The following is a 21263-nucleotide window of genomic DNA, read 5'->3' on the forward strand; positions in this document are numbered from 1 at the left end:
ACTCTCATTTTTATATCTGTATCCCTAGCTATGGACACAGTGTTCAGCATGTAATCGGTACTTAAATATTTTTTATTCATTCAGCCTATAAAGATAATTCATCTTTCATGGAAGAGTGAACTGAAGGACCATTGAATTACTATCCCAATGAGAAATTCTGTTATACTACAACAAAACCCTCTATGTCTTAAGTTACCGGTATGCTCAAGAAGAAGGACCGGTGCATTGCTAACTCATTACCGGAAGAGGCATGGAATAACTACATTCCTAAGGCCATAGCTAAGAGAGAATCACCCCAAATCCTGGGGGAGTGGCAGCAAGGCAAGAACCAACAGCAGCCACAACAATCTACTCCCACTACCTACATACAGCTCTTCATGGACCCAAAGCTAGCTGAGCCTGGATTCCTCCTTGAAGTCCAGCCAAGTGATGAACAATGCTCAGTGCTGAGGAGTCTGAGAAGAAAAAATTTAAAGTGCCAAGTTTATTAGAGTGAGAGACTATCACCCTCACATTTCCGTAGCCCCATCCAATTTCCCTAGAGACACCTTAATCTCCTTCCTAATAATGCTGGTTCCTAAAGAAAAGGAATGCTGAAGAAGTGATGGAGTTTGGAACCAAGTATTTGACGCTCTAGCTCCAAATCATCAACCTGGGAACATAGGAACTGATAAATTGCAGTTAAGTAGAGCTCCTTGGCTCAGGCTCCAGTGTAGATATCCTGGATAGGTAATTTTTCCTTAAAGAAATGTCTCCAAGAGCACTGGCTCCACCCCACATCCCTCTGCCTTATATTCCTATTGTATGCATGTGCATATGCAGTGCTCACACACATGCATGCTTGCACACACACCAATGGGCAATGAGTGTAAAGTTCAAAGCCTATATCCAGTCTTGCTGATTCTTGTTTTCAGACTTTGAGAGGTTCTGTTACAGAGCTGCAGATGACAGCTCCCTTCTGTAGAGATTTTATGTCCATGAGCCCAAGCAGATGACCTTGTCTAGGAGTTATCTTTGGCGTCTGACCAATTGTAGTTTGGCAGTCTTGACTCTATGTGCCTCTGACAGGTTCCGCTTTCGAACATCAGGGTTGGTGATGAACTCCACATGTGACAAAGGGAACCAGCCCCTTTCCCCATCTGACAGCCTCATACCCTCCAGCCAACCTGGTAGGAGAAAGGGAAAGGATCACAATGTGAGTGTGGGAGAGAAAAATTACTTGGACAGTCTCTCCCTCAGTCTCAGACCTGGAATTTTTTTTTTTCCTAAACCACAGAATTTCTTGAAATGGAGGCCACCCAGCAAGGCGAATCATCCTACCTCTCCCCACCCAGTCTTCCAGCCTGAATTCAACAATATTTTTAATGATACTGAGTCTTCTGACATTTAAAGAATAAAAAGCTTCTCTATTAGCATGGATATGTATTATAACCTGCTTAGCACTTAGTAAACTTCCTTGAAAAACCCTCTCCCTCTGTCCCATATCTCCTCCTTCATACCCATTCTTCTTGCCATTGCTGCTCTGCTGAGTCACCATCACCACATCTGCTTTCTCCAGGGCCAACTCATCATTCTCTCGAGGTTTATAAGAACGTAGACACTGAACCTGTGGGGAGTTTAAAGAATAGGGAAAGTGTGGATGAGGCAAAGAGATGACAGAGAGATGACCACAGACAATGGAGTCTGCTTCCTGAAGCTGCTTCCCTGAGTCACCATCCAACCACCAGCAACATGCCCCCTTCCTTCCTCCATAAAGAAATGTGCTAAACAGGAAGGACAAGACTCATAGCCATTTTATTCGGAGTTTTAACAACCACATGAAAGAATGCTCCCTATTATTAATAAAAAAAATATAAAACAAAACAACCCTTATTTTTCACTTTACCCTCAGAAATCTGACAAAGCTGACATAAGAAAGTAGCAGTCAATATTGCAGGGGTTGTGAAAAAACAGGCACATTACTGTATTACTGGTAGAACAGAATTGGTTCAACCATGGCAGAAATCAACTTTGTTGTGATTATGTAATAAAGGCAAATGAAATGCCATAGCTTTTTTCCTAGAGATTTCACTATTAAACTTATACTTTTAGGAGGTCAAACATATGGTCCCATAGAAATTAAAATATTCACAGTAGTACTTTTTGCAGCATAAAAAAAACAAAAAAACTGGAAACAATGTAGTGTCCTCTAACTGAAAAAAAAATTGATTGAAACAGAGAAGAATAGAAAAACTGATGTCATATGATTTAAGCAGCTTTGTGAATTCACCACTTCCTAGTAATGCTCTCTTTCATGCCTTCCAGTAACTGATTTTCATCTCACTGAGTCTCTGTGAAAAAGAGGAACTCAGCCTGGGAGCCCTGTATGTTATACTGGATAGCCTATAAAGGACAAAATGAAGGTGTTAGGGAAGCACTTCCAGACACTTATGAACAGATCAAAGGTGCGTGGGTCAATTAGGGAAAGCTCACCAACATGGAGGCGATGCTTTTCTGACAATAAGCGGTTGGTTGATAAAAATATGGAGTTAGTGGAATTGAAAAGTATTTTGGCACAGTGGAAAGAGTGTTAGTTGTGTTGTCAGGAAATATGCATTTCAATCTGACTCTGCTACTTTACTTGAGGGTCTTTATGTAAGTTACTTAACTCAAATTCCAAAATACTTTTCTGTAAAATGAGCGAACTGCTAAAAGTCTCTTCTAGCTATAAATCTGTGATTTTTCACTACCTGCTTAAGGAATAAAGTAGAAGTCAGGCAGCAATAAGGGATGCATGAGGGCTGGACCCTGATAACCATGCTGATTGGGTCCACTACAAATATATGCTATCAAACCTGCTAAGAGCACCTCATTAGGACCCAATCAGTATGATTCCAACTTCCAGTATTGCTCAACTGGGGAATCATGACAGACAGTTTGGAAAGTAAGATTTACTTGAGATTAGGGAGTATGAGAGTGGAAAAACAGGTTTGGTTGGCAAGATAGGACTCTTTGGGAATAAGAAAATAGATTTGGATACAAGACCAAAAAATTATCATCCCCTGCTATAGAATTAATATGAATGATCTTCCAATCAGATGCAGAAATAATATTTTAAAAAATTAAATGATTTAGTGATGAGATTATAATGTTAATAGAAGAGAAACCTAGCTCAAGTGTAATTAAGGTGAAGTCAGTAGTGATCATCTCAATTTAGAATTCTAAAGAAATTAGGGTGTGTCCCAGGTAGGAAAAAAAATGATTGACTATAAATAAAGTACTAGCAAATCTCTTTTATTATTGCTTTTTAGTTGCAAAAAAATTAAAAGAGCAGTACAAATATAACACATCTTTCTAGAATTAAAAACAAAGGCAAAAATGAATGTTAGTTGATTTAATCCATTCTGCTTCTGAATAGCACTATTCCTTTCAGCCCTGACATCAGATTTCCAAATCCAATTTTATAGATGAGGAGAAACTGAGGCAGACAGCAGTTAAATGATTTGTCAGGAGTGACCTGCAGTAATTTTTGACCAGAAAAACTATGTGCCAATTCAGTGAGATCTTCACTGACTTGGTTTCCTCATGGGCAGATTAGGTCATCCCTACCTTTAATGAGAGGAAAAGCAAGGAAAGAGGATCATGGCTTTGGGGGAAGACCTAATTATGTTTACAGGGTAAATAAAATCAAGATTCTCAGCCCAGTAGATTACCTTCTTCAACCAGTTTAGGAGAAGTCTCTTTACCTAGGCTAAAAGGTGGAGCTTTTGCTAGACAATAATCTATTACAATTTAATATTAATAATCAAATAATACAGCATCAATATTAATATTCCTCAATTTGAACTCAAATATTCCTGACTCTTAAGTTTAGCCTTCTATCAACTGTACCACTTAGCTCCCTGATAAACAAATTTTGCATCCAAGTCCTGGGAATAAAAATTGCTTATGACAGTTCCCTCATATTGCTGTTCTTTCATTTCCAGCATCTTAACTCCTACTGACCCTTTGTAGCAGTGAACATCATTTCTTTGTTTGTTATCAAGATCCTTCAATTTGAGCATCTTTCCTATGGGTTCTTCACAGTGACCTTACAGGAGGCCTATAAACCTGTCTGTATTTGTGAACTAGATTCCAGCCATGTCCATTGCCTGATTTTCAGGAAAGTTAGACAGCACCTTACCATGGTCAAGCTAACAGGTCAAATGTCTTCATTGACTTCCACAGACAATTTATAGAATCACATAATACTCAGATGCCCACTGATCATGTCATAGAAGAGAAGGAGCATAACACTTTATCATTCTGGAGCATAAGCATCTCTTAATCAAACTTAAGACAAATTAGCTATTTATTTTTTTTTTAGATTCCATAGCACATTGTTGACTCATGTGGCATTTGCAACCCACTAAACACCCAAAAGATTTTTTTTGCTGAAGAGCTATCTAGACAAAGTTGATTCATTCTGTATGTCTGAAATTGATTGATTTATCAAGAATAATTTTCATGTTCTTGGGTTCAGCTCAACATTCCAGATGCTATATATCTTTTTGGATCCTGACTTTGACAGGCATGCCATTTAAGACAGAATTTGTGAAGTGATTTGCTAATGCCTACAAATACTCTATCCCTAGAAGCAACTAAGAGGTGCAGTGAATAGTATATTACACATGGAAAAGGAAGGCCTGAGTTCAAATCTAGCCTTTGACACTTGGTAGCTTTGTAATCTTAGGCAAATCACTCAATCTATTGCAATTTCATCATCTGTAAAATGGGGACAATAATAGCACCTACCTCCCAGGATTGTTGTAAAGATCTAGGGAGATACAAGACAATATCTCTAAAGTACTTAATACAGTGCTTAGCTGTGCTCCATAGGCACTTAATAAATACTTACTCCATTTGCTCCTAGAATATCTTATTGATTTGCTGGTCTACTAACGCTATCAAAAAAGGAAATAAATTAAATCTGACATAGAGTGTTCTTGAAGAAACCACACTAACTCTTTATATTCATCAATGCCACTTCTAGACATTCACTATTTAATTTGGTAAACATATACTAGCCATCTTAGTAACAAAGTAGTCTAGAATTTGGTTAGGATTTTACTTCAAGTTCACTGGCCTCTTCACTTACACTCTTCACTTTTTTTGTACATCAAAAGAAAATTAGTTCTTCTCATATTTTACAGACCTCTGTCATGTATTACCTAATCTTTTATTCAAAGATCCTTGTCAATAGTTCAATAATTGTACTTGCTGGCATTTTCAATACCTAGATATTAAGTTCATCTGGGCCTGGTGTCTTAAATTCCTCAACAACACAACTACTATGTCCTTATTTGTTTTTCTACTCAATCCTTCTGTTCTCTTTTCAAAAACGGACACTGATGTTCATATGGCAATAATCCCTTGGCTCCTTCTAACCAAATATAAGCTATTGATGATGGACTTCCAATAACTCTGTCTGTCCATAACATCTTTGCCACCTGACAGTACAAATGAGACTAATTCTTCTCAAAATGTCTAGTTCTAGTTCTTTTTTTTTCCTTAAAAGGGAATGTCTATTTCTAGTGAAATTATTTGCTAATGCCTACAAATACTCTATCTCTAGATGAAACTAAGAGGTGCAGTAGATAGAATATTGCACATGGAGAAGGAAGACTTTTCATTATAAGTATAATCCTTACCATACCCCTGATACTCACCTGACTGTAAATGGAATTTCAGATACTTCTTAGAAATCTTAAGGAAGCCTGTGTCTTCAAAGGCATAAGTGAAATATACACCAGCTACAGTGGTTACCTAGTTCCCAGAGAAGTTGGACAGAACTTTGTCATCTCCATTATGACTTGTCCAATAATAAACAGGGCCCACAATGAGTAAACCTCCACCACTTTTCACAAATTGAATCATCTCTTTGGCCCTCAAGGCCATGTTGTCCTCAAGGTCATCCATGGTCTGCAGCTCCATCCAAGAGTCATGGAGAATGCCAGCAAGAGGTTCCACAGATGTGTGCACCCCAACATCCTAATCTGAGATTGAGCCAGCCTACAGCATTGGAAAAAAAAAAAACTGAGCCAACGTGTTATCTTTCAGATAGTGTTCATGGTATATCACTACTATGTGACCCTGGCCATAATGGGAGGCAGAAATGAAGACCTGGCCATTCTTACTCACCAGGACTGGGAAGGCAGCTTCACCAATCAGCAGCAATTCATAAAAGACAGGTCACTAGGGAGATCCTAACTGTTCAGTCCTTTGGCTAGAATCTCAAAATCATCTGATGTATTCATTACAAGGCTTTCCCCGCCTCCCTATAGGGAGAGAAGCAAAGTTTAAGACTAGTGAGACATCCTAATCCTGCCCCTCCCTCCCCAGAACCATTCATACAGTAAATGCTTAATAAATGTTTATATCATTCTGTTCCTAAGTTTCTTGTTGATATACACAATACTAACCCTATCAATAAATGAAATCAGATAAATCTGACATAATCTATTCTTGATGAAGTCATGCTGGACTAACCTATATAGCATGACATTTTAATTTACTTCCTTTTTTAAAAAATTCAACAAAGCATTAATTTATCCTCTTGCCTCCAGAAGTACTGGAGAAGAAAGACATTGAAGCATGGAGAAGGATAGAGACAGAGGGGAAAGGAGGAAGGAGAGCAATTGGAAGGGACTGTGCGAGAATAAGAGGGAGAAAAGGGGGACAGAGAGTGTAAATGAGGAAGTGAGGGAGAGAAAAAAGGAGGAGAGGGAGAAAGGAAGAGTGGAAGAGGGGAAAAGAAGGGAATAGGAAAAAATGAGGGGAAGATGGAGGAGAAGGGAAAGAAAAGAAGGGAAATGGAGAAAGGGATGAGTAAAGGGGATAGAGAAAGAAAGAGGAAAGGAGGAAAAAGGAGAGAGGAAGAGGGAAAGGGAGAGAGATTAGAATTCCCAAAATCTAAATCTTTTTAGGGGTCTTAGGTTCCTTAAATCCTGGAGACAGATTGGCCTAGAGCTAAATTTTTCAATGTGAACATTTACCCTGTGGAAATGAGCAAAGGCTGATGGGGCTTGATTTATTTTGTTGATGGTGTACACTTAACAAAGTAACAGAGAAAATATTAATGCAGACTACATTTAGAAGTATGTCATTTGTACATCTTCCCCTCTGAAAACCAGTTGTCAAACATGCATTAGAACCTTTTGGCACTCTGTTAGTCTAAAGGACCCATTCCAGGGAATAATGTTATTAAAGTCATAAAATAAAATATTAAGATTAAAAAAGAAAGCCAATTATATTGAAATAGTTTTAAGTATATTAAGAAAGGGGAAAATTAGTTTCATGGAACCAAGGAAAAGATACCTTGGGTTAGATATTCAATTCTGATGTTTACTGCTTGTAAAACCAATTAACCCTTTCAAGCCTCATTAGTTTCCTCTTCTGTAAAATAATAGTAAGAATACTAATACATAGTAATATTTACTATGAAAGGAAAGGTGCTTTATATAAACTAGTAAACAATTAAAATATTCTTGCTAACATGAATTTTTTAAAAATAGCAAATTGTACATAATATATTTGCAGCTATTATGTTTCTTTCCCCCTGCTTCATATATATACAAAATATTTAACCCCTTCTTTCCCCCTGCTTCATATATACAGAAATATTTAATCCCTGCTTTCTCATCCCATGCTACTATGTTATGGAAATGCTTATTTTCTTTCTTGAGTTCAGAATAAAATAAATAAATTTTAAAAAATTAAGTAGTTGTTATATATAAAAATCTGGATTATCAAATCAAAAATAGGATCTGTTTCAAAGAACTTTCATTGTGGAGAGAGGAAAAGATAAAAAATATGTGTGAATAGATAGAGAGATATTTACATATATACACATATACTTATATGTATATCATTGGAGTTTCTGAAAAAGGGACCCTATTCTGCTCCTCCATTTCAAGATAGATAAACTTAAAACTGGGACACTAGTGTACTGTTATTGGGATTGTGAAACATTCTGCAGAATAATTTGGATCTATGCCTAAAGGTATAAAACTGTACATGACCTTTGAACCAACAGTGTCACTACTGGGTTTGTCTCCCACAGAGATCATTAAAGAAGAGAAAGGATCCACAGGTGTAAAAATGTTTGGAGAAGCTCCTTTTGCAGTGTCAAGGACTTATAAACCCAGGTGAGGAATTGCTGAATAAGTTATGGTATATGAAGGCAATATTCTAATTCTATAAAAAAGGATGAACAGATTGATTTCAGAAAAGCCTGGAAATATTTACATGAACTGAGGCTGAGTAAAGAGAACAGAAGCAGGAAACATTGTACACAGTAACAAGAAGACTATGTGATGATCAACTGTGATGGAGTTGGGTTTACTCAGCAATGGGGTGATTCAAGACAATGCAAGAGGCTTGATATGGAGAATGCCATTCGCTCCCAGAGAGAACTATGGAGACTGAATCTGGATCAAAGCATAGTATTTTCACCTTTTTTGCTTGTTTGTTTGATTTTTCTATCTCCTGATTTTTTTTTCCTTTTTGGCTCAAATTTTCTTGCACAATATTTCAAAAATGGAACTATATTGAAGAGGATTATACATGTTTAAGCTGTACCAGATTGCTTGGTGACTTGGAGAGAAGGAAGGTGAGGGAGGGAGGGAGACATTTCCAACACTAAGCCTTACAAAAACGAATGCTGAAAAATGTCTTTATATGTGTTTGAAAAAAAATATGATTGAGAAAGAAATAAAAAAAAATAAAGAGTACCTATGGACAAAAAAGAAGATTTTTTTTCAGTCAAGTGTAAATATGAATAGAAAGCCCTTAGAACTAACTCCAAGATTCCTAGTGTCTAAATCATGACTTTTTAAAAAGATTTTATGGTGAGTACTCTCTCTTGATACTATGGTCTATCTACTCAGATATCTTGGGTAGAGGAAACCCATTGGCAAGCTGTGTTTGCCTATGTTGACCTTGGTTTGTATGCCCTAATACATGGTCAATTTTTGTGTAGATAATATATACTGCTGAGGAAAAAAAAAAGTATCTTCTTTTCTATCTCTATTCAATTTTCTCCAGAGGTATATCATATCTAAGTTTTCTAAGATTCTCTTAACCTCCCTGATTTCTTTCTTATTTATTTTGTGGTTGGATTCATCTAATTCTAAGAGAGAGAGAGGGGTTGAGATCCCCCACTAGTATAGTTTTTCTGTCTATTTCTTCTTGTAACTAGCTTAACTTCTCTAACGATTTGGATGGTGTACCACTTGGTACACATATATTTAGTATCACTACCACTTCATTGTCTATGGGACCCTTTAACAAAATGTAGTTTCCTTTCTTGTCTCTTTTAATTAGATATATGTTTGCTTTCTCTTGATCTGAGATCCAAATTGCTATCTCTGCTTTTTTTGCTTTGGCTGAAGTATAATAAATTCTTATTTAGCTTTTTATCTTTATTCTGTATGTCCCTCTCTGTTTCAAATGTGTTTCTTGTAAACAACTTATTGTAAGATTCTGGTTTTAAAACCACTTTGCTATTCACTTATGTTTTATGGGAGAGTCCCTCCCATTCCCATTCACAGTTATGATTACTAGCTATGTGTTTCTGTCCATCCTATTTTTTACCCCTGTATATATTTTGGTTTCCCTTTCTACCCTGTCCTTCCTTAGCAGTTTTTTTGTTTCTAACTTATTTCCCCCTTAACCTGACCTCCCTTCTATCACCCCTCCCCTTTTCTCTTACCCTTTTCTCCTAATGCTTCTGCTCTCCATTCTATCCAACCCCACCCTTTTCTTTCTCCTTTCTTCTCATACTTCCTTATAAAGTAAGATAACTTTATTTACCCAGCTGAGTGATTATGCTATTCCCTCTTTGAGCCAAAACTGATGACATTAGACTTTAGACAATGCTCATCACCTTCCCTTCTTTTCCCCTATTGTAATAAGTTTTTTGTGTCTCCTCATGTGATCTAGTTTATTCCATTTTACCTTCCCTTTCCTCTTCTTCCAGTAAAATCCTTTTTCTAACCCTTAATGCCTTTTTCTTTGATATCATCATATCAGAATCAATTCATACCAGCATACTCTGTCCATGTATGTCCCCTCTATGTATGTCCCAGTAAAAGATACAGCTTTCAAGAGTGATAAGCTTCAATGTAGGGATGTAAATAGTTTAACCTTTAAATAATGTGCCCCCCCATTTACCTTTCTATGCTTATTTTAAAGTCTTATGTTTGAAGATCAAATTTTCTATTTAGTTCTATTTTTTTTTCACTAGAAATGATTGAAAGTCCTTTACTTCATTGAAGATCCATCTCCTTCCCTGAAAAATATTGCTTAGTCTCAATGGGTGGTTGATACTTGCTTTTAATCACAGGTTCTGTGCCTTCTGGAATATGGCATTCCAGGCCCTCTGATCTTTTATTGTAGAAGCTGCCAGAATCTGGGCAACCTTGACTCTGGCTTTTTGATACTAGAATTGTTTTTGCCTGGTAGCTTGCTGTAATTTTTCCTTGTGATTATAATTCTGGATTTTTACAACAATGTTCATTGGGGTTTTCCTTGTGGGATCTATTTTTGGAGGTAAAAAAAGGATTTTTTCAATGATGGTTTTGCCTTCTAGTTCTAGTATATCAAAGCAGTTTTCCTTAATGATCTCTTGAAGAATGCTATCCAGGCTTTTACTTTTTGGTCATGATCTTTAGGTAGACAAATAATTTTTAAATTGTCTTTCCTAGATCTATTTTACAGGTCAGCTGTTTTTCCAATGAGATACTTAACATCTTTGTTAGAATTCTTACAAGGTGCTAAGTCAGTAGAATTGATAGAGACAGTGGTTGTTTAGCAGGGTGCTTAATAGTTCTCTACATGTACTTAGTACTTACTACAGTTCCACAAGGATTCATACCTTTAAGAGAGCATATATAAGGAGGAGCTTCTACAAACCCAGTAGAACAAAGCCCACTCTCGGAAGCGGAGTCAGATTCATTCCAACTTCTGTCTTTGTGCTGTCAGGAGAAATTCAGAGGAAGAGAGGCTGAAGCTGGCAGAGGCAAAGGACTAGTGGCAAGAGCTCTCAGTACCAAGGAGAGAGATAGGCCTTTATTAAAGCTAACTGGGCCCCAGAAAGGAGACAAAACTTAAAAGGAAACAGTAAAGGATTTGGATTTTAACTCCTGGCTGCATTTGGGATGATTACACTGAATTGAAGGAAGGCTGCCTCCAGAAGCTCCAAGAAACCTGCTCTCAGAGAACATTATATTTTAGAGGGGAACATTACACATCTTCTATTTTTTCATTCTTTTTAGTTTGTTTAATTGATTCTTAATGTCTCATAGAGTCGTTAGCTTCCATTTGCTTGGTTCTAGTTTTTAGTATATGATTTTCTTCATTTGGTTTTAGATCTCTTTTTCCATTTGATTCATTCTACTTTGCAAGATCTTATTTTCTTCAGTTGATTATTTTGCATCTGAACAATTCTATTTTTAAAGAATTGTTTTTTTTTTTCCAAGTTGCTGACTCTCTCTTGCATATCTCTTGTTTATTTTCTAATTTTTTCTACTACTTCTCTTATATGCCTTTAAAAATTTTATGAACCTTCTAAGAAGATTTTTGGGGCTTGAAACTAATTTAAATCACTTTTTGAGATTTATCATGAGGACATTCATCCTTGTCTGAGTTGGTTTTTTAGTCTTCCCTATCACTATAGTAGCTTTAGGTTAAAATTGTTTTTGGTGTCTTGCTCATTTTCTTTCTTTCTTTTTTCCTATTTTGTGATTTTAAAGTTTGAGCTCTGCTCCAATGATATGGGGGGAACACTGCCCCAAGCTTCTTATACAGTTCTGAATCAGATTTGATCACAGGAGACTGCTGAGTTTGGTGTCTTATTCATAGCAGAAGGTAATTCTTACCTGCTCTCTCCAATAAACAGCCTCATGTCCTGGCTTAGCAATTTGCTTTCTAAGCTGAGACTGGAAGCTGCCCCCTGGTATGCTCTGCTACTGATCTGGGACCTAGGGTCTCACTTGCTGATCTGCTCTGATTAAATCAGCTGGCTTTCCTGGACCTTATCTGAGTTGGACTGAATAACCCTTTTGCCTGAATGAGACTTAGCTTTCTTGAAGTTCTTCCAATTTATTTTCAGCTGAAGAGTGGTTTTGTTCTATCATACCTAGTTGGGAGGCTTGGTTTCATGCAGTTTTCCAGGAAAACTGGGAAAGCGTGAGCAAATCCTGGAAAGGAGAGTTATGGCCCATAAGCAAGGAAACACATCCTGAAGGAGCACCACCAATATACAACTGCTAGAGATATTCTTGCTCTATCTTCAGATAAAAACTCAAAGACTAGGAAACATGCCAAGATCAAAGGAAATATATCTGCCCCTGAGTCCCTATCATTATGTCCCTAGAAAGGGAAAACCTGAAAAGGGAAAAAAAAAGAAGAGTCATAATACAAACCTGAAGAAGTCCCATAATTATAAATATTAAAAGAAATTGGAAAAGCTGAGGGAAAAAAAAACATGGCCAGAATAGCTAAGGTTCTTGTGGTCTTTACCACTTGGGGAATATAGAAAACATAATGTGAGAATTGGGCTAGAATAAATGAATTCCTCCTCCTCAGGCTATTTACATCCTAAGATATATAGAACCATATGCTTTAAGAATAGAATGGTAATCTATACTAAGTTAAAAGAGATAGTCTTCATGGGATTCAGAATGGATATAGAATTTGGTCATCAGGTTCTTTTTCTAAACTAATGCTTATGAGAAATGTGAGAGAATATTCATAAAAAAAAAATAGGCCAAGTAGAATCAAATGATTATTTTTTTAGCTACTCGTTTTTAAAAAATTTTTTCCTTTTTTTTCTTTTTTATTAAAGCTTTTTATTTACAAAATATATTCATAGGTAATTTTATAACATTGGCCCTTGCAAAAACATTGCGTTCCAAAATTTCCCTTCCTTCCCCCCACCCCCTCCCCAGAGGGCAGGTAATCCAAAATATGTTAAATCATGTTAAAATATATGTTAAATCCTGTATATATATATATACATATATATATACACACACACACACACACACATATGTATATATGTGTGTGTGTGTGTGTGTGTGGTGTGTGTGTGTGTGTGTGTGTGTGTGTATGTATATATATATATATATATATATATATATATATATATATATATATATATATATATACCCACACAGGTATCTTGCTGCACAAGAAAAAATGGATCAAGAAGAGAAAAAAAATTAAACAAAATGCAAACAAACAACAAAATGCTATGTTGTGGTCCACACTCAGTTCCACAGTTCTCTCTCTGGGTGTAGATAGCTCTCTTCATCATGAGATTATTGGAACTGATCTGAGTCATCTTATTGTTGGAAAGAGCCATGTCCATCAGAATTGATCATCATATAATATTGCTGTTGCTGTGTACAATGATCTGGTTCTGCTCATTACATTTAGTATCAGTTCATGTAAATCTCCCTGGGCCTCTCTAAAAATCATCCTGCTGATCATTTCTTACAGAAAAATACTATTCCATAATATTCATATACCATAATTTTTTTAGCCATTCTCCAACTGATGATCATCCATTTAGTTTCCAGTTTCTTGTCACTACAAAAAGGGCTAATTACAAACATTTTTGCATATGTGAGTCCCTTTCCCTCCTCTAAGATCTCTCTGGAGGGCAGCTAGATTGCACATTGGATAGCACACCAGCCTTGACATTTAACATGTCCTAGCTGTGTGACCCTGGGTAAGTCACTTAATCCAAATTGCCACGGGGTGGGGGTGGGGGTGAGATTTCTCTGGGATATAAGACCAGTAGAAACATTGCTGGATCAAAGGGTATGCACAGTTTGATAGTCCTTTGGACATAGTTCCAAATTGTTCTCCAGATGGTTGGATCCTTTCAGAATTCCACCAACTATGTATTAGTGTTCCAATTTTCCCACATCCCCTCTAATATTCATCATTATCTCAAAAGGTCATTTCAAAGTTGGAGAAATTGAGAACAGTAGTTAAGTTACTTACCCAATTGATGGATTAAATAGGTTATAATTATGGAGCATAGATAGGAAAATATATCATCAGTGTCAGAGAAACACAAAGTGTAGAATTATGAGCAATTATTTTCCCTTCCCCCTTCCTCTCTTTCTCCCCCATCTCCACTTCTCAGACAGATTGACTTTAGCATTGATATCTTCTGCATGTAATTAAAGGGTTCATTGTAAATGAGTAAGCAGAACTGCTTTTCTGAGAGAGAGAGAGACAATCAGACAAGCCTCTGAGCTGACAGAGAGGCAGAGGCAGAAAAAGACAGTGAGAGAACAGAAAGAAGGGAGAGAGGGAGAAATGGAGGGAGAAAGAGAGAGAAAAGAAAGAGGGGGGAGAAAGAAAGGGAGGGAGGGAGAGAGAAAGACAGAAAGATAGAAGCATAGAGAGAGGAACAGAGAGAGACAAAGTGATAGAGAGTGACAGAGAAACACACAGAGAAAAAAGTGACAAAGACAGACAAACCTTTGAGCTGACAGACTCAGAGACAGAGAAGAGAAGGAGAGATAGAGAGACAGAGTGTGTTAATTACTGGGATAGGTCAAGTAAACTTAGATCTGTGTGGGCTACCAGGAGCTGTTAGAACAAAAGTTTTAGGAAAATAGAATCTATAGATACAGATATGCAGCTTAAAGGATATGTGAGAGCTTAATCTTGTTATGAAAAGAGGGACAAAGAGGACAAATATGGAAGTAGAGAGGGTGAGGGAAATGAGTCTGATAAAAGAGTAAACTCTAGTGTGGATGAGAGAAAAAGAAGAAAAATTTCAGAAAACAGATCTCTTGGTAGGGGAAAAAATCCGAGATCTCAGCTCAAAGGGAAACCATTAAGATCAGTCATCCAAAAATGAAAAAAACCAAATCTCTCTCTCTCTCTCTCTCTCTCTCTCTCTCTCTCTCTCTCTCTCTCTCTCTCTCTCTCTCTCTCTCTCTCTCTCTCTCTCTGTATCTTTCCTGCAGGCTGGGATTTGAACCAGATCTAGAAGTCTAACTGGCCACTGATTCCAAATCTAGCATCATTTCCATTGGAACACATGCTCCCCAAGATGCCTCTTTCATCACTTGGAAGCTGGTCTTCTTTGCTTGTACTACTAATTTTTGCTGAATCATAGACTTTTGTTATTATTTTTAGCAGAGCAGGAAGAAATCTTAGAGAATATGGTTACCTTTATTATTTGTAATTAAATAATTTCTGTTTCATTCAAGAATTGTTGACTGAATGCGGATCAAAACACAGTTTTTCATGTTTTTTGTTAGTTTGCCTTTTTTGTTTTCTTTTGATCTGATTTTTCTAGTGCAGCATGACAAATATGGAAAAACTTGGAAGAATTGCACATGAATATAGTATATGGGATTGCTTGCTGTCTTGGGGATGGGGGAGAAGAAAGAGAGGGAGAGGAATGTGGAACACATGGATTTGCAGGGCTGAATGTTGAGAAATGTCTTTGTATGTATTTGGAAAAATAAAATACTACTAAAAAGAATGGCCTGCATACATATAAGCTTACTCTAAGTAGAGATAATAGGACAGGGAAGGAAGACAGTTTTCTTCTAAAGATCAGAGCCACAAGAGGGAGCCCTATGAGCAAGGGAAATACTTCCCCCAAATAAAAGGAAAAAAAAAGTTTCATAATAATAAAACACCACCTTTAATTGATGTACTAAAACCTTTTATGAATTAGTGGGACCTGCTCTAGAAGTAAGAGTTACTCAAACACATATAAGAGCTAGGAGGCCTGGGATCCAAACCTGGTTCTGATATTATCAAGCTAAATGGTTCTGAGCAAGTTATTTAACTTCTTGGGATCTCAGTTTTCTCACTGTAGATGAGAGTTGACCTAAAATTATACCAACAACTTAAATCCTGTTAAATAACAATAACAGAAGCAGCAGCAGATGAAGAAAAAGGCAGCAGAAAAAAAATGAAGCCAGAAGAAATTAAGAGGAACAAGAAATAAGGTCATATAGACTCAGAATTGGAAAAGAACTAAAGAGATTCAACTCCCTCATTTTACAGATGAGGAAAGTGAGGTACTAAGGAGTTCAATGTCCACACAAAAACTATGTAGTATAGCCAGTATTTTGAAATCCTGTATTATATGCAGTATTGTGTGATACTGTAATATTAAATGTTATTTTATTACATGTGTTATAATAACATGTTATATGCTTATCAAAAACATATACACCATTATAAAAATGTATTACGAAACTCAGGACCTCAATCTTGCTTCATTGCCATCATTGCCTCATCTGTATAGAATATTTCAGTCCAAGGAAGAAACAGAAGTAAACAAGAGAAAAAAAGGAAATAGAATTATCAAAAGAATCAAAAGTAAATTAAAAAAAATTTAAAAACCCCAAGTGAATATATGTGATATGGCTGTGTGGATTATTCTTTATCAAAAGAGTACTATGATTCTCAAAAATATCAAGGAATGTTTTCTAGTTTATCCTTGGCACATAATAGGTACTTTTTTGTGTTATGTGTGACTGAAAAGTGAAGGAGCCACTGACTTAGGGCTATATAAGTTTCTTATAAATTTCACTAGTATTACAACCTTCTTGTTGATCGGCAGAAGTCTAATGTTACTTTTAAATGCCTCATTGTATCAGATGATAATCTGTTGCCAAGGCCCATCAATCTCATTTTTGCAGTATTTCTTTAATGTGGGCCCTTCTCTTGTGACGTTGTTACCATTGAAGTACAGGCCCTCATCATCTCCTACCTTGAATACTGCAGTCAGCTAGAGGATCTGCCTATCCTAAGCCTCTTCCCATTTCAATCCATTCTCCATTCAGCAATCAAATGATTTTTCCTAAAATACAGCCCCAACCATCACCCTTCTACTCAATAGACTCCAGTGGCTTCCTATGACCAGAGGGATCAAATCCAGAGGGATCAAATGCAATAACCCCCTCCTACCTTTCCAGTCTTTTTATATCTTACTCCCAGTCATGAACTGTTCAGACCAATGACACTGACCTCCTGATTCTTCACCATTTCTCAGCTTTGGAAGCTTTAATGGTTTGCCATGCCTGGACTATTCTTCTTCTTCATCTCTACTTATTGACTTCCCTTAATTCTTTACTATCCCATCTGAACCTGATCTTTTATAGGAAGTCTTTCCCAGATCCTCCTAATTCTAGAGCCTTTCCTGTTAATTTATTCTATTTATCCATGTGTGTATGTGTATGACGAACACATTCATATTTGCATGTTGTCTCCATTAGATTATGAATTCCTTGAGGGCAGAGTCAGTTTCTCCCCTTTTTTCTTTATTCCCAATGCTTATCATAATACCTGCCACATGGTAGGCACATAATAAATGTTTATTGATTGATTTATTGAAACGATCAAGCCATGGACAGAAAACCTTTCAGTTTTCTCAGGTTCAAACAATGTAGTCTCAAAACTGCTTTCTTCATGCAAAAAATATTGTCAGTTGGAATAAATTGATGGGGGCAAACCATAATAGATTTTGTTATCACATTTGTGATTTTACAGTACTTTTCCTATCGCTTAAGGCCTATTCCAGATAATTTAAATTTAAACTAAATTTAAAATTAAATTGAATATCTTTTTGAATGAGCTAGATCTTTCTGAAAATGCACCTCAAAAATGTAGGGAAGGTCCTGGGTATCACATAAAAAGCAGGTTTGATCATAACAGATATGACATGTAATTCTGGCACACTTAGATTATATAGTGTATCCCAAAAGTCTTAATGCAGCATAAGCTTTCAGAAGTTTTAAACTTCACCAATACTTTGGGAACATTCTGTATACACGATCTATCAGAGGCTAGAAATGAGCTAGCTATGACAACCAGTTAAGAGCCTGTTGATTCTTATGATAAATTTGTGTCTCAGTTTGGGACTATATCCAGACATTTAGAACAATGGATTAAAAATAAAAGCTCAGACAAAATATTTTGGATTCCTAAAAAGACAAGTTGAACTTGTCTGAGAGCTGTGTTGTTTCAGCATCAGGAAAGAATTTCATATGATCCTAGGTTTAGAGTCGACTTTTAAAGTCTAGGACGTTAGCGATCATCAAATCCAGTTCTCTCATTTGAAAGGGAAATTGAGGCCCAAAGAGATTCAGCAACTTTCCTGTTATAGAGGCACTATATGGCAAAGATAGGATTCAAACAAAGTCCCAATTCCAAATTCAATGCTCTCAGTGTTATATAATATTGATAAATAATAGCACATTTAAATTAAAAACAGATCCCAGAGAAGGAATACTTGATACCAATTTGTGATAGGTTCTAAGGTTCTTTTAGGAAGCTGAAAGGGAAGAAATATCTTCACTGTTATTCAACTTGTACAAGTTTCCACATTGTTTTCTCAATTTCCCCTTTAAATTGGTGACATATTCCTGATAAATTTACTCCCTTACTCATCCTAGGGAATCTTGAACATCAAAGATGATCAATAAATATTTGTTAAATGAATGGGGCTGGCTCAGGGCATCCATAGATTGAGTTTTATAGATGGAGTTATATCCTGCTCACAGACATCTTGAGTCTGATGGGTACTCCTTAATTTTGCATGAGAAAGTACACTCTTTTATTTTTAGATTTATTTTTATTTTTCATAAAACTTTTTATCTCAAAACATATGCATAGATCATTTCCAACATTCATCCTTGAAAAATCCTGTGTTCCTGGGAAGCGAATGTAAATTGTTAGCACTACTGTCTATCTACACAGGTTACTTATACCTTCGGAAGCTAATAATTAATGTGCAACAAGAAAATGGTATTTACACACATATATTGTATCTAGGTTATATTGTAACACATGTAAAATGTATGGGATTACTTGCCATCGGGGGGAGGGAGTGGAGGGAGGGAGGGGATAATTTGGAAAAATGAATAAAAATAAATAAATAAATTAAAAAAAAAAAAAAATAAAAAAGAAAAATCCTGTGTTCCAAATTTTCTCCCTCTCTTACCCTATCTTCTCCCCAGACAGCAAACAATCCAATATATGTTAAACAAGTGCAATTCTTCCATACATATTTTGGCAATTATCATGCTGCACAAGAACAATCATATCAAAAAGGGAAAAAAAGTGAGAAAGAAAACAAAATGCAAGCAAACAACAACAAAAAAGTGAAAATACTATTGAAAATAGCTACATCTGTCAGAATTGAACATCATAATCTTCTTGTTGCTATATACAATGCTCTCTTAGTTCTACTCACTTCACTTAGCATCAGTTCATGTAAGTCTCTCCAGGCTTCTTGGAAATCACCCTGCTGATTGTTTAGAGAAGGTAAGCTTTCATGGGGTTCTCTTGCCACTCAGGGAGGCAGGCCAGGGAAGCAGCCACCTCCTCCTGCACTGGCCAGCCCCAGCTCTGGAAGAAAGGAGCCAGATTCCGCTGTACTTGATGAGAGAACTCTTTTACCCATAGGTTCATCTTGCCAGGATTGTTGTTGGGCACTCCTGATAAGGTCTTATACTTCGTGAAGATTTGGGTAAAAGGCTCCCAGCCAAAAGCCTCCTGTAGCTGAGAGAGGAGAAAGAGAAAAAGGGTCAAAAATAAGGGTTTGAATTTCCAGAGGCAACCAAGCATGTGAGTAGCAATGACTATCCCTTATTGAAATAAAAAATTCCCTCTTCAATATTAGTCATATTCCTACCATTTGAATAGGATTCCCTCCTCTCCTGCATCAAATATCCATTTAGACATGATCAATTGGTCTTATTCTCTACTACCCACCTTGGGTAAATGCCTGCTTTCAAGAATGTTTAATCACTCTAGTAGAAATTAGGCCTTACTTAAATTTTGACATATTAATGCCATATAATATAATAACACAATAACACCAACAATAATTCCGTAATAATGGCTTTCTTTTTTTTTTCTTCAGGAAGGTGACTTCCTTTACTTCCTTATACCACCTATAGTAAATTGAACATCAAAGATTATCAATAAATATTTGCTAAATAAATGGGTCTGACTCACGGCATCCAGAGTATTGCCCACCCAATCCATAGAAAATACACCCTTTGTGACTAGACCTATGAAGAATACTTTATGGCAATATCCAATAGAATGTTCACAATTATGATTAGTTAACAGAAGACTTATCTGGGCTATATAAATTTTCTTCTGTGTAAACCCTTAAAAAACCTTTGCAAAATACTTTTCTCTAATCCCTCATTTATCTTCACCTTTTTACTAGGAGATAGGGAATGGGGCTTTCATTCCTTTTACAGCTATGCAAGTAAGATGTAGACAAACAATAATAGGATAACTAGCATCATGAAGATTCAGATGGGATCCCATGACTTCATAGAAATGGGTTCATAGAGAAAGTCACTTATACTCTTTCAGCTTCAATTTCCCCATCTGTAAAATGTAAGTAATAACAGCATATCTTATAGGGCTGTGGTGAACATCAAATGAGAAAAAATTGAAAAGTACCTTAGAAAACTTGAGGTACTATATAAATGCTAGAGAAGTAATAGTAAGGGTAGTAATAGAAGTAGTAGTGACAGTCTTCCTTTCTCCCCCAATTAATTTCCGGTACCTGCAAATAAGTCTCCAGTGCTGTCCAAACACTCCATTCATTCAGGGGAGCCCCTTTTCTCAGGTATTCTTTTATCCTGGTTTCCCTCTTTGAGGGAGTCAGATCAGGGTGAGCCTGGCTCCGGTGGATACCTAGCACCATCTCATGTACATACACAGACCACAAGTTGCAAGTAGCCTCAGTTGTATGTGGGGGGAACTCCCAGACTTTTCGTTGCTGGTTGTGGCCTAGCTCATGGATGGGACCCCAGAGGCCATTAGATCTTATTCTCTTCTCATTGATTAATTTCTCTACTGACTTTTTGTGGCACATGATGGGATATCCTGAATGCATGAAACCTGGAAGGAAGGAAAAGAAGGCAGAGATTTCTATGTATGAGAGCCCAATGTGCTACTCCAAGGTTATTCTCACTATACATCTCTCCCTTGGATTATCTCATCCCCAACGTGCTCACATATACATGAAAATAGATGGATTCTCTTTGGTTAGTCAAAACAGGGAAGAAAACTTCTTTTCTATTTCACTCCACTCACCCAGCCCTAATTTCTCATCTTTCATATAAGGATAATATTATTTCTATGTACTTAAACATTTTGTCATTTTTGGAATTTTATACTAGCCACCAAAATGATCCATGTATTGAGTTAATTTTTTCCTTTTGCAG

At 36.6% G+C, this 21263-nt stretch overlaps 1 protein-coding gene and 1 pseudogene across 4 annotated transcripts in view; both read right to left on the reverse strand.

Moving 5' to 3' along the window:
• Nucleotides 1-2368: 2368 nt before the first annotated feature.
• Nucleotides 2369-6210, reverse strand: LOC141543871 (TRPM8 channel-associated factor 2-like; annotated as a pseudogene).
• Nucleotides 6208-21263, reverse strand: part of LOC141542931 (TRPM8 channel-associated factor 2-like) — a 49935-nt gene continuing 34879 nt past the window's right edge. For 3 of the 4 annotated variants that reach the window (XM_074267649.1, XM_074267650.1, XM_074267651.1), the window contains exons 7-8: nucleotides 20600-20937; nucleotides 13178-19572 (exon numbers count right to left, since the gene is read on the reverse strand). In XM_074267649.1, coding sequence (XP_074123750.1) covers nucleotides 19327-19572; nucleotides 20600-20937 — 584 coding nt within the window. In that variant the 3' untranslated portion in view covers nucleotides 13178-19326. Of the gene's footprint in view, nucleotides 6297-13177; nucleotides 19573-20599; nucleotides 20938-21263 lie in introns of those variants that run through there. The other variant, XR_012482276.1, reaches the window with a different exon arrangement.

This window comes from Sminthopsis crassicaudata, chromosome 5 (genome assembly GCF_048593235.1).
Source record: "Sminthopsis crassicaudata isolate SCR6 chromosome 5, ASM4859323v1, whole genome shotgun sequence".
Classification (NCBI taxonomy): domain Eukaryota; kingdom Metazoa; phylum Chordata; class Mammalia; order Dasyuromorphia; family Dasyuridae; genus Sminthopsis; species Sminthopsis crassicaudata.